This window comes from Orcinus orca, chromosome 7 (genome assembly GCF_937001465.1).
Source record: "Orcinus orca chromosome 7, mOrcOrc1.1, whole genome shotgun sequence".
In the NCBI taxonomy this organism is placed as follows: domain Eukaryota; kingdom Metazoa; phylum Chordata; class Mammalia; order Artiodactyla; family Delphinidae; genus Orcinus; species Orcinus orca.
The window spans coordinates 58,902,034-58,915,603 of record NC_064565.1 but is presented as its reverse complement, the minus strand read 5'-3'; the positions used below and the strand labels follow the sequence as shown (position 1 = coordinate 58,915,603).

The following is a 13,570-nucleotide window of genomic DNA, read 5'->3' as shown; positions in this document are numbered from 1 at the left end:
AATTTGAAGATAAACAAATCTGTTCAAATTAGTACAAATTGACAGTGTCTTATCTTTCCTATCTAATGTGCATTTGACAGAGTCCCTCTAGAGACGACGTTTTTACTCAAAGGAGTCATTTCACCAGATGAAACATGAGGAATTGTGGTAACAGAGATGGGAAATAACTGGGCTCAGGCAAATGGGTCTTGCAATGGGTCAATTCAATCTAGGAAAAGAAAGTCAAAGCTAAGACATAGCCTCTCATGAACTTGATAAACCACCTTCTGGAATTGTATTAACTACTTTACTTCTCAGTAAATATGCTGGAAAAGTGGCTGACTCCAGTAGTTTTAAGGCCAAGAAGCAGCTGAAATGCTAACAGAATCAGCACATTCAATGGACAGGGCTATGTGCCAGTGGCAGAGAGGGCCTTCTGTAGACACTTGAGGGCTCATCTGGTCTTTCTGAGATCAGAGAACACTGTCTTCAGAGGGGGGTTCCCTGTTATAATTTTCCTCTCCCTATACACCACCACCTTTCTTAACTGACTCTTGAGCTTTGCTCTTATTTCAGTGACTCTGTGGTATCTGGGCCTCTTGTGGGAAGGGTTGGCAAGTCCTTTCTGGAAACAGGCAGAATAGAGATCAAGAAGACTCCATACCCGGAAGTAAGAAGCCATGGTCTGCCCCTTCATGTTGGTGGTTTCTTCCGGATGCCGTATCACCTCCAGAGTGTCCGCCTGGAACACAGGCAGAGGTGAATGGTTTGAGGATATAGACAATTTATTTTCCCCAAATCTGAAAGGTAATTTGGTCAAATATCTGAGGGGGCCTTGATGTTTAGGACACAACTGTACAGACCATGGGGGAGGATTTTAAAGACATCTAAAAGAAAAACAGAATTCGCACTGTTCTACTCTCTCGACAATGACCGAACTCTGTGACATACTATATGGTCTCAGTACAAACCCCCAGCAGTGTTATTTCTGTATTTCTCCATGCTCTAATGGGCCACTATTAAGTTCTCCAATAATGTCACATGAGACCAAATTATTTCTTAAAAGAAAACTGGGCAAAACCCATGAGGCTGGGTGATTACAAAGCCCCGGACCCAAAGCCCCGGACCCAAAGCCCCGGTTGCACCACAGGGCATTAGGGGAGCCCTTTCGCCTTCCGGCCATCAGATACTAACCCTGCCACACCCCTCCTGCCGCCCACAGTTACCACGTGCTCACTGCGGCCCAGAGCTTGGGATACACCTGTTCCCAATCATCTGCCCCAACTACCTGGGCCGACTGGAAGGAATTTAGAATGAAAACAACTGTAGCAAACAGTTGTGGCACCCTGTGTCCCATCATTTTATCACAACAATAAAATTCCTGCTCCCGCACACACAAAGCTATTTGGTTTGCAGAGCACATGAGCGGCATTTCAGCACCAGCCTCCTCTGTGGCAGCCTCCCATCTGCTCGGAACAGGTGGCAAGGGTATGAAGCACAGACATTTGAACTGGAAGATGCTGCTGTCAGCACGTGTGTTCCACTCAGTGGATTGCTGTCCAGGCAGCCACCCCCCCATGGGGTGAGAATGTCTGCAGCCTTGTTCAACAACAGTGAGAAGTGGGTGCTAGAAGGGACGGGGCCATGGGGAGGTGGGTGAATAATGACGCTTACCTCGAGGGGCATTTAGGAGACTGTGTGCAAAATGGAAGAAAAGGCTTCAACTGGCTTGGATAAAGAAAACAGGTCTATTTAAGAAGGGGAATAAGTGTGGAGCTAAGTTTTCAAAAACTAGAAAAGCAACCTAAATAGTGAGCAGGAATATAAGGGTAACTCTGAGAGAAGTAATGTCGGGGGTCGGGGGGCAGGGGGCGGTCCGCGGTGCAGCTTGCATTCTCTAGGCTGCAGATTGGATCTGTTCCCAAAGCCATCATTTCATTTGGATGCAGCTGAAGCAATGGTACAACTGCCTGTAGGTCTGACTTTTTAATATTTTTAATGAGAAAGGAGGAAATGAAAGCTCTGTGTTGAGAAGGAAGGCTGCTCTCACAGAAAAAAGAGAAAAACACAAACACACCCACCCCACCTGCAGAGGTCCTATGGTGTTATCTGCAGGGACCCTATGGAAGGTTTCTTCCCCATCTCACCCCCACTTGGCGGATAGAGCTCAGCACTGGTGAGGTTTGGGGAAAGCTAGTTAGGACTGAAGGAAGAAAGATCTTGGCTAGGGTCTGCCTTCGGCCAAATTGTAAATTCTGAGAGTTTTCCTAAACATTCTTTCTCCCCACCTGACCTTCATGTGCACACAACTTCTGGGAATTTCTCACTATTTCTTTTATTCAGAGATCCTCCCTGAAGAACCACAGCTTGCTCTGAACCCTGCTTTTCCTCCTTCCTTTCCCTCCCTTTTCATTCAAATTAGCCAGAGAATGCCAGCCTCTCAAGCTGTAATTCACTGTGAAAGGGCAGCTGAAAAGTTCATCCATGTTTCTCCTACTAGTAGCATTTACCTGTTACCCTTCCTCAGAACATACAGTAGACCCTTGGCATTTGAGAATTTAACAGTTTAGTGATCAGAAAAATCTTTGATGTATGTTAATTCTGCTAAGACATAATTTAAAAAGTGTGATATGTATTGTTTTCAAGATCAGTACCCATCCCCTGCAGCAAATTGGAAAAATACAGAAGGAAGCACTAATTTGCAATCCAGGTTATAGGGCTGGTGTGCTCCTGTAGCTACCCAGCACGACTTCAGTTCTGTCCTTATACTCACATACAGAGTAACTCTTGTAAAGTAAGTAAAAACCTATTCTGTGTTACATGTAACTTGGAAATGTTAATGCTTGTCTACAGTTCATCACCTACATATTTAGTACTATATTTTAAAGAATAAATAATATACTATTGGGGTACCTTCTAATTTAAGAATTTGGAAAGGTCTTGGGTTGGTCAAGGGTCTCTTGCATATTTGCATAGTCATGAAGTTCTCCTGTGCATGGAGTGGATCCAAAAGAGGGAATTTCACTTCAGACAAGGGACATACCAGAAGTTGCCTCTCTTGACCTTTCAAAGTAGGAGACCTCTGTCTGCACTGGGCCTGCCATGACCTCCACAGAATTCAAAAAAACTCGAAAGAAAAAAAAAAAGAGATGAGAAGGTTGTTGTCTAACCTAAGAGCTTGTCTTTCTGAACTAATTTAGTTAATGGTAGCCTCATTTAATTTAAAAAAAAAAGTCTCTTAGAAACAATCCAGAAAGTAGGTTCTATTGAGGTCATCATCTAACAAATAGTTCTTTCCAAAGGTGGGGATTTCACAACAAAAAACCAGTCCTCTCCATAGCATCTTATAAGTTTTTACCTCAGATAGGAGGAAAAGAGACAGGAAAGGCTTCCTAGGCGCAGTGGGTATGTGCTACAGGGCACAGGGTTTGGAACTGGACACACCTGCTTCAAATTCTGGCTCCTCTGCTTAATAGCTGTATGGACTTGGACTTGTTAACTTCCCAAAGCCTGTGTTATTTAAAAACCACTGCCTTGAACACACACAAGAGGCCAGTCAGTTCCCCTTCCTTCATTACCATGTTGGATTCAGTCTTAGCTTAGTGATCAATACTAAGGATGCAGGGTTTTGTTCCATGGAATAAGGTGAGTACTAGCGCCCATGCAACACAGCAAGGACATCTTTTTATTTATTGGCAGAGAAAATACTTCCAATGAAAACAATTTCAAAATGATCAGTAGAACTGATATTCTGGATAAAAACATTGTCTTTCTAACCCAGTATACCCTTCTTCTACACCACCAATTGCTACAACAATATAAGCCAACTGGAGCTAAGCAAGCTTGTTTTTTGCCCACATGACAAATGTCCTACCCCATTCCTTGTGAGCAGTGCTGGTTAGCCTTCAAAGTAGTCATGAGTAAGCTTTACAAATTGTGGTACAGACCCCAAGCCCACAGGAAATGAGCAAGCTTCTGTATACATATGGACTACACACATGGAATTTTAGATGGTTATCAAAATGTGAGTAATAAAACATTTACTGTTCCCGATGTGAAATCACTATGCTAAACACTTTGCCTACACTATGTCAATGAATTCTCAAAAGGACCCTATGAGGTAAACACTATTATCACTCCTATTCTACATATAAAGAAGTTAAGGCTCAAAGACTTTAGGTAAATTTCCCAGAGTCCTGCAGCTAGTAACTGGCCATGCCTAGATCTGAACCCAGTTCTGATTCCAAAACCTACTCCTTAAACATTACATACTGCCTTTCTATGTGGTTTGTTACAACTAATAGAATTGGTCTGAAAGCATGGTATTATTAAAAAGATTTGCCTCATCTGTCAACTAAATTTACTTTAGGATAAAGACATAGACTCCAAAAAGTCTCACAAACCATCTAGATCTCAGCAATAAATGAAAAACTGAAGGATTTCTTTTCCCCCTTGGTCTCCGTAAGTACCTACTATCTGCATCCCAAAACCTCGGAAGTATTTATATTTAGGTTCTTGACAAGGCCTTTGGTCAAGAATTTTTACGGCTGTCAAGTGATCCATCCCTCTCTCAAGGAAACAGTCCCTACAGCATCACTTCCCTCAAAAGTCTCCACAGCACTGAATGAGGAAGCAAGGCTGGCCTTGACACCGGGCCAGTGTGAGGGTGCTGAATGTGGTGGAGGTCAGCTTTCTGCAAGGCCACCTCTGCTGTTTCACCTTGGAGAAGGCAGAGAGGAACTGATGGAGTTTTTTACTGCTGTTGTTACCCTTCATATTTTCTGATGCCTTAATTAGAACTTTCAGCTCATATTCTTTCCCAGGGACAATAAATCTCTAGTCATTTTCATCTCACCTGTATTTATTACAGTGATGTAAATATACGCCACACACTCGAGGGCACACTTCTCATGTAGGCAGGGCAGGGAGGGAGATAACAACGTGCTGATACCGAATGTGGAAGGCAGGGGGACAGGTCCTGGCAGAGTCCAGCAGTCAAAAAATCAAATTGAGGAAAGGAGGGGAATATGAGTTCACAGAGAATATCACACAGGAGTCTTTCATCTTTTTGAAAGGAACGTGTCACGATCCTTTTTAGAATCTGGTGGAAGCCAATGACTGCAAAAAAACACATATACAGTTGATCCTCATTATTTGTGGATGCTGTATTTGTGAATTGGCCTACTTGCTGAAATGTATTTGTAATCTCCAAATCAATCAGTGCTCACACGCTTTCACGGTCATTTGCAGACATGCAGAGCAGTGGAAACTTCGACATCTGATGTGCATGCTTCCAGCTGAGGTTGAACAAGGTGACACTCTGTCTTCTTGTTCCAGCTCTCATGCTGTAAACAAGTGTCTTTTTCAAGGTCTACTTAAGTGCCACGATTTTTGTGCCGCATTTTTGTGCTTTTGGCTGGTGATTTTACTGTTTAAAATAGCCCCTGGGGCTTCCCTGGTGGCGCAGTGGTTAAGAATCCGCCTGCCAATGCAGGGGACACGGGTTAGAGCCCTGGCCCAGGAAGATCCCACATGCCGTGGAGCAACTAAGCCCATGAGCCACAACTACTGAGCCTGTGCTCTAGAGCTCGCGTGCCACAACTACTGAGCCTGCGTGCCACAACTACTGAGCCTGCGTGCCACAACTACTGAAGCCCATGCGCCTAGAGCCCGTGCTCCACAATAAGAGAAGCCACCGCAATGAGAAGCCCATGCACCGCAACGAAGAGCAGTCCCCGCTCGCCACAACCAGAGAAAGCCCGCGCACAGCAACAAAGACCCAACTCAGCCAAAAATAAAACATAAATAAATTTATTAAAAATAAATAAATAAATATAAAATAGCCCCTAATCATAGTGCTGAAGTGCTGTCTAGTGTTCCTAAGTGGAAGGAGGCTGTCAAGTGCCTGTTGGAGAACATTTGTGTGTTAGATTAGCTTTGTTCAAGGCATGAGTTATAGTGCCGTTGGCCTTGAGTTCAATGATACAAATACTGTACTTGAAATATTGTTTTATACAAAGCAATACTACATATAATTAATTATTTATAAGAAGTATCTAGTTGACCTGAGCAACACAGGTTTGAACTGCATGGATGTACTTACACACATGTATTTTTCAATGGTAAATACAGTACTACTACACGATCCATAGTTGGTTGAATCTGCATCTGTGGAACCGTGGATACAGACAACCCTCTATAAAGTTATATGTGGGTTTTCGACTGTGTGGAGAGTTGGTGCCCCAGCCCCCATGTTGTTCAAGGGTCAATTGTATTAAATAAAGTATCTTTTAATAGAAACACACATAATACAAGATTATGTATTAATCAGTTGACGAAAGTGTTGTAACCAGAGGCTTGCAGGAACCTAACTGCGTATTTCCTCTAGGAGCAATGCTCAGAATTTGCTGATTCAGTGTTCACAGTAACTTTACAGAACATAAGTCTTGTGAATAATGAGAATCAACTGTATTTAACACAAACAACATTTTACATGTAATATCAAGAGGCTCTCATAACCACTGAAAACTTCTCTGTAAATCTCACTGAGGGGCCCATATAACTCATGTTAAATAGCCCTAACATCTTGCCACAAATTCACAAGGTTGAAAAGTAGAATATTCCACAAGATTGTACTAACAATGTGGGTGTAAAAATTATTGTTAACAAAGATGATCTGAATCCCTATTTATGTGCAGGTCTTTTATTCTCAGAGAGAGTAAATATAGATATGTACATCTCTATCAATTCGGGGGTAATAGTCAATGGCATTATGTGCAGCTGTATTGATCATTCTTTATTAAATGAATTATTTAATATTCAATGTAAACAAAAAGGTAAGAAAATTCAGAGATGTGACCTGTTTATTACCCCATCACCTTTAACATTATTGTTTCTTGGTGTTAGTATTAGTATATACAATGAGCATTAACCAGCCAGTCCTTGAGATTTGTGCTAAGCATTATCAGGAAGGATGGAAGAGTTTAAAATATTTTACAGTGGGATATTTAGGAACCCTTCTAACACCCCTTTTGCATGGACAAGTGCACCGCTTATTTTTCAGAGAGCAAAGCAGAGAAATAGGAAAGGGTATGGTTTACTTCCTCCCTGCTGACTCCTTTTGTTATCCTCCTCTGTAGGTTGGTGATAGCTTCAAGGAAAAGTGCTTTATCTCTTCCTAGATGGACTTTATTTTCAAGTGTCAACAGTTTTCAAGTGTCATTGTTCTGTATCTTAAGTGATATTTCTGAAAATCAGGTGAAGGGGTCTAGATATGCCACAGTGGCATAAGGATTATTTTGAACTGAAGACATGTAAGAATCAACAGTTGCAAGAAGAAGCTTTTTGGAACTCCCCTTATCTGCCTAAAAGCAAAGCCTCCCAAAAGAATTCAGCTGTCTCAAATCCCCTCCGAGAGGGGAGCTTTGCAATCAGAGAAGATTGACTCCTATCACCAGAGATGAGAAGTCAGCACTGGGATAAGAAATTACCTAAATAGACATTGTCATAAAACTGTTATACCTCCCATCTATTCTCCTAAAGGATCATTTATTTCTCCCAAAAGTCATTTGTTGTCCCAGAAACGTCCTTCTTCCTCTCTTCATCTCCTATTAAGATGGTATATAAGCCCCGAAATCTAACTGGCCCTTTGAATCACTTATTTGGTGAACTACTGTATGTATATGATTAAAGTATTTTTTTTTTCTCTTGCTAATATGTCAGTTTATTTCACATTCTCCCAAATACTGAACTTAAGAGGGTAGAGGAAAATTTTTTTTCCCTGACACAGGATTGCAAAGGATTCCATGGTGCTGTTTCAAATTTCCTAACCCCTGATTCCTAAATCCCTTCAATCTCTCTTCCAGACTGCCCAGGTAGTGGGCCAGATAAAGGAAACTAATGTTGCCCACCTAGGATAATCCCTAGGGTGGGAACATCTTGTCTTCCACAGTATTTTGAGTACAAACATACTACTTACCTTGGGTCTCCCAGCACTGAAATGAGGAGGCAAAGATCTTGAGGCTGCTGTTATCCTGGCTCTTGTCTGGGCCAAGTTACCTGAGCAAAAAAGACAAAGGAGTTAAGGCAAAGGAAACGTGAAACAATAGCATGATGAGTAATTTTTCTCTTTGTGCCCTTGTATTTTTCAGAATGTTCTAAATGATCTGCTCTGAATTTGAAAAATTTGGAAAAATTTGAATTTTGAAACTTCAATGATATAAATTGGAAGTAAATTATAAGTTATAAATAATTTGTAATATAATTTGAATATATATTAGTTTAATAAGCAAATAAGAAAGGACAAAAGGTCTCAAATTCACTTAAACTAGGACTAGAAAGAAATTACTACAACATAAAAGGGCCATATATGAAAAGCCCACAAATCATGTACTCAGCAGTGAAAAACTGAAAGTTTTTCTCTAAGATTAGGAACAAGGCAAGAATGTCCACTCTCACCACTTCTATTCAACATAGTACTGGCAGTCCTAGCTAGATCAGTTAGACGAGAAATTGAAATAAAAGCATCCAAATTGTAAAGGAAGAAGTAAAATTATCTCTGTTCATAGGTGACATTACCTTATATGTAGAAAACTCTAAAGATCACACACACACACACACACACACACACACACACACCCCGCCACACACACACACCCCTAACAGAACTAACAAATGAATTCAACAAAGTTGTAGGATATAAAATCAACAGATAAAAAAATCAGTTGCATTTCTATATACTAACAATGAAAATCTGAAAAGGAAGTTAAGAAAACAATTCCATTTACAACAGCATCAAAAAGAATAAAATACTTGGAAGTAAACTTAACCAAGGAGGCGAAAACTTGTATACTGAAAACTACAACAAAAGTAAAAGGAAAGCAATTCCATTGTGGGGGAGGAAAAAAATCTTTTTCCTCTACTCATCTTAGGTTCACTGGCTGAGGCCCTAAAAATTAGACTGACAGAAGACAGAGTAACAAGAGAAAAGCAATCAGAAGTTTATTAACGCATGTATCACACATATACACAGGAGTACTTAGTGATGAGTAACTCAAAGGGGTGGTTAGAACTTGGGCTTGCATAACATCTTAACAAAAGAATAATAAATTTATAAAGAAATGACAAGACAAAGGAAAAGAACTTTGAGTTTCTAGGAGCGGGAAATTGTGGGAAGGTAAATATATAGGGAAGCTAATGGAAGATAAGGGCTAATGCGTTATATAGATTCCTCTGGTGCTGTCTTTGAGTTGATAAGCATCTAGAGTTGTTTCTGGTGATTAATTTATGTGCTTTCTGGTAGAGAGGAGAGGGGGCATATTTTTACAAATTTATGCCCTGCTTTTGGGCAAATAGGGGGAAGCGAGAGAGCCTTTTCTTGTATCTACTTCTTCTCAATTGCCTTCAGCTTAAAATAATTTTAATGCCAAAGTGGCATATTTTGGGGTGGCATATTCTGTTACCCTTCACTGTGTTCATTGATTAGAAGACTTAATATTGTTAGAATGTCCATGCTACCCAAAGAGATCTACAGATTCAGTGCAATCCCCATCAAAATCTCAATGGCATTTCTGGAGAAATAGAAAAAACAATCCTAAAATTCATATAGAACCACAAAGGACTCCAAGACAATCTTGAGAAGGAAAGCAAAAGCTGAAGACCTTACATTTCCTGATTTCAAAATATATTATAAAGCTATAGTAATCAAAACAATATGGCAAAACAGTACTGACCTGAAGATAAACATACAGACCAATGGAACAGAATAGAGAGCCCAGAAATAGACCCATGCACATATGGTCAAACAATCTTTTACACAATGGGGAAAGGATTACACAATGGGGAAAGGATTATCTCTTCAACAAATGGTGTTGGGAATACTGGACATCTACATGCAAAAGAATGAAACTGAAACCCTACCTTACATCATACTGGAAAATCAACTCATACTGGATTAAAGACTTAAATGTAAGACCAGAAACTATAAAACTCCTAGAAAAAAAACATAGGGGGTAATCTTCCTAACACTGGTCTTGACAATTATTTCTCGGCTAGGACACCAAAAGCACAGGCAACAAAAGCAAAAACAGACAATTGGGACTGTATCAAACTAAAAGTTTCTGCAAAGCAAAGGATACCATCAACAGGACGGAAAAACAACCCAGAGATGGGAGAAAATATTTACAAACCATAGATTTGATAAGAGGCTAATTTCCAAAATATATAAAGAACTCCTACAACTCAACAGCAAAAAATAAAGTAAAATAAGCTGATAAAAAAATGGACAAAGAACTTGAATAGACATTTCTCCAAAGATGACATACAAATGGCCTGCAGGTATATGAAAAATGCTCAACTTCACTAACAGTCAGGGAAATGCAAATCAAAGCCACAATGAGATATCACCTCACACTTGTTAGGGTGGCCATTATAAATGAAGAGGAGCAAAATAAGCCCCTTTGACATACTGATTACTCTAAGCTGGTTATTTTTTTTTAAATGCAGACACATGTGAAGCTCTGAAAACTGAGCAGAAATTACCCTTTTGTAAGAAAAATTTACAAGGGGAATCTCCATATGTAAAGGTGTCTCCCTCTCTGTACCAGAAAGAGATGACTCTAAACCTCTAGGAACTCTTCTCAATGGAGAAGGCACCAACTTAAATTTGCATAACAACCTTACCCTTGTTTACTGTGCTTTTCCTAGTCAACTCCAATAACCAGCCTCCCCAACATCTTTTGTCTTTAGCTAGATATAATGTTTAAGTTGGTGGCTTGGGTCATTTCAGGGAGTTTAGTCAGTTTTCCCTGGATATCTCCCATGTATACAGGAGGTATACATGTTATTAAATTTCTGTTTGTTTTTCTCCCATTAAATCTGTCTTTTTATTACAGGGGTGTCTCAGCTAAGAACCTAGAAAGGTAGAGGGAAAATTATTTTCCCTCCCCCACATAAAAAACACCACCACCAGCAACAAAAAATAACAAGTGTTGGAGAGGATGTGGAGAAATTGGAACCCTTATGCACTCACTGTTGGTGGGAATGTAAAATGGTACAGCTGCTACGGAAAATAGTATGGAGGTTCTTCGAAAAATTAAAACTAGAACTGCCATATGATCCAGTAATCCCACCTCTGGGTACTTACCCAGAAGAACTGAAAGCAGAATCTTGAAGAGATATTTGCATTCCCATGTTCACTGCAGCATTATTCACAATAGCCAAGCAGTGGAAACAGCTAAATATCCGTCAAAGGGTGAGTGGATAGAGAAAATGTGGCATGTACATACAATGGAATATTTATTCAGCCTTAGAAAAAGAAGGAAATCATGCCGTGTGGGGCAACACGGAGGAACCAGGAGGACATTATGCAAAGTGAAATAAGCCAGTCACAGAAGGACAAATACTGTTAGATTCTTCTTATATGAGGTACCAGAAGCAGTCAAACTGATAAAAGCAAGGAGGAGAAGGTAGTTGCCAGGGGCTGGGGGGACAGGGAAATGGGGAGCTGTTGTTCAATGGGTACAAAGCTTCAGTCATACAAGACGAAAAATTTCTCGAGGTCTGCTGTACATCAGTGTGCGTACAGTAAACAATACCATACTGTATACTTAAAGGTCTCTTAAGAGGGTAGGTTTCACGTTATAAGTTTTTACCACAAACAGTCTCCAATTAGGGCTTACCAGTCACTGAAAGAGACAAATAAGGAAGAAAAAAAGATGCTGGGAGTTTTCCTGAAAGAGAAGGTGGGCAATAGAGAACACTACTGCCAGGATTTAAGGTACAGACTGATGAGCAGATCTGTCAGTATGGGTCCCTCAGCCTGAAGGGAGGAACCTGACCACCCCCATTGAAACAGCTGATGAAGAGAGAGTTAGTTAGGCAGGGGGGACAGGCTCTGAGTCATAGGGGCTGACCTTGAACAAGTTAATTAACATCTCAGAGCTTTGGTTTCTTTGTCTACAACATGAAGACAGTACTTACTACCTAATCCTCAGAGCTGTTTATGGGCACTGGATGAAATAATTCACGAAAAGCACTGTCAACAGCTGGTACAAGGTAAGTGCTCACTTTGTGTTACTAGCACCGATGATGATGATGACGATGATTTGCTTGAACAGTTCACATAGCTCTCAGAGCGTAGAAGGTAAGAGAAGAACAGAGAATCTCACTAATTGGCTACTGTGAATACTGGTTTGTTCAAAATATAAAGATGAGAAAAAAATGATAAGGCAACTCCATTTTGAACCTCCATGTCTTGGCCACTTTAATTCCTACCACGTCTTGCCTTTGAAGGGTCTGAACGGCCTGCTCAGACTCCCATCTCCCTTCCTCACCACCCACCCTTCATCTCTTCTCTCATCCCTAACCTCCCAAACCAAGAGATCTGTTTGCATTTTTACCTAAAATGTCATTTGATCCTGTAGCAAAATAAAAAGTTGTCAATGAAAGGAAATGCTGCAATTTGTGCATTTGCAAGACACTCAAGATTTCAAAGTTTTTAGCAAGTCTAGCACAAAGATGTCCAAATGTTTTCTCTGGCGATATCTTCAGAGGCTAAACTGTGATTAATAGCCCAGAAAGAACCCTTTGAAGCAGGATTGGTGACATCAAAGTCGTAATCCAGGGGTGGCAGGAGCTTTATAATGAGTGGGAAGCATTTTAACACATTTCAAAGGATTTACAGCATGAATAAACAATAGACCTCGGCAGATGTGCCACACACACCTTTCAGAAACATTACCTATAAGAAGTTTCCATTTTAATTTAAATGTAAATACAGTGTTCACACTTCTTTCAAATGTTAAGCACCCTCCTTGCTTCACCCCCCAGACAGCCTCTTTGGCTAAGGACGCCTCATTGCCCCAGAGCACCCTCCTGTGACTGCCTGACGTGTGTTGGGGAGCGAAAATGGAAGTCAGAGGCTTTGGATGGAATTTATATCCTACGTGGGAACTGGGTTAGGAAAGACTCTAAAAAGGAGCTTGCAATGATCCCACATAATTTCCCTGCTTCCAACTTAAAGGGAAAGAGACAAGTGGTCTGAAGACAGAGCTGAAACTTTTAAAAGATGGCAATTTCCTGCCTGCTTCAGAGGATTTTCAGCTCTTGGAAAGCACCCAGCACCCATGATTTCAGTTGCCTCTTAAGAATTGCCCAAGATGATGGGTTGCTGTTTTAAATAATCATGCTTGGAACTTGACTTCCCTCTGCTGCCCCCTCTGGGATTAAAAGGTTGGTTGCAGGGTTCTGGTGGTAACTGCTGGTGGGCATTTGTTTGGGAAATTTTCTGTAACACAAGAAATAGGCTAATAAACGACTGCAAAGCAACGCTGAAAAGTAAAAGGCTTGTGTCAAATGCTACTCAAAAGGAGCTGCAAAGAAAACATCCAATGCTTCAGCTATTCTGTTACCAGATTATCTGAGCAGACCTGAGAACTAGAATGTTGTACCCTACAGTAAGCTTGGATACTGAACACCAAAATCATACCTTCCTGTCTACATGAGAATGACCTTATGTTATTCCAGTCTCCATTAGCATGAATTTCTTCTTCCAGGAGTCTCCTGCCTAGATTGTTCATGGTTTGACTGTTCA

The 13,570-nt window shown here is 40.7% G+C and overlaps 1 protein-coding gene across 1 annotated transcript in view; it reads right to left on the bottom strand.

The window, feature by feature from the left end:
• Positions 1-13,570, bottom strand: part of MYO3B (myosin IIIB) — a 407,127-nt gene that overhangs the window by 152,084 nt on the left and 241,473 nt on the right. The window contains exons 23-24 of the mRNA XM_004267283.2: positions 7,958-8,037; positions 644-721 (exon numbers count right to left, since the gene is read on the bottom strand). Of these exons, the coding sequence (XP_004267331.1) occupies positions 644-721; positions 7,958-8,037 (158 nt within the window). The remainder of the gene's footprint in view (positions 1-643; positions 722-7,957; positions 8,038-13,570) is intronic.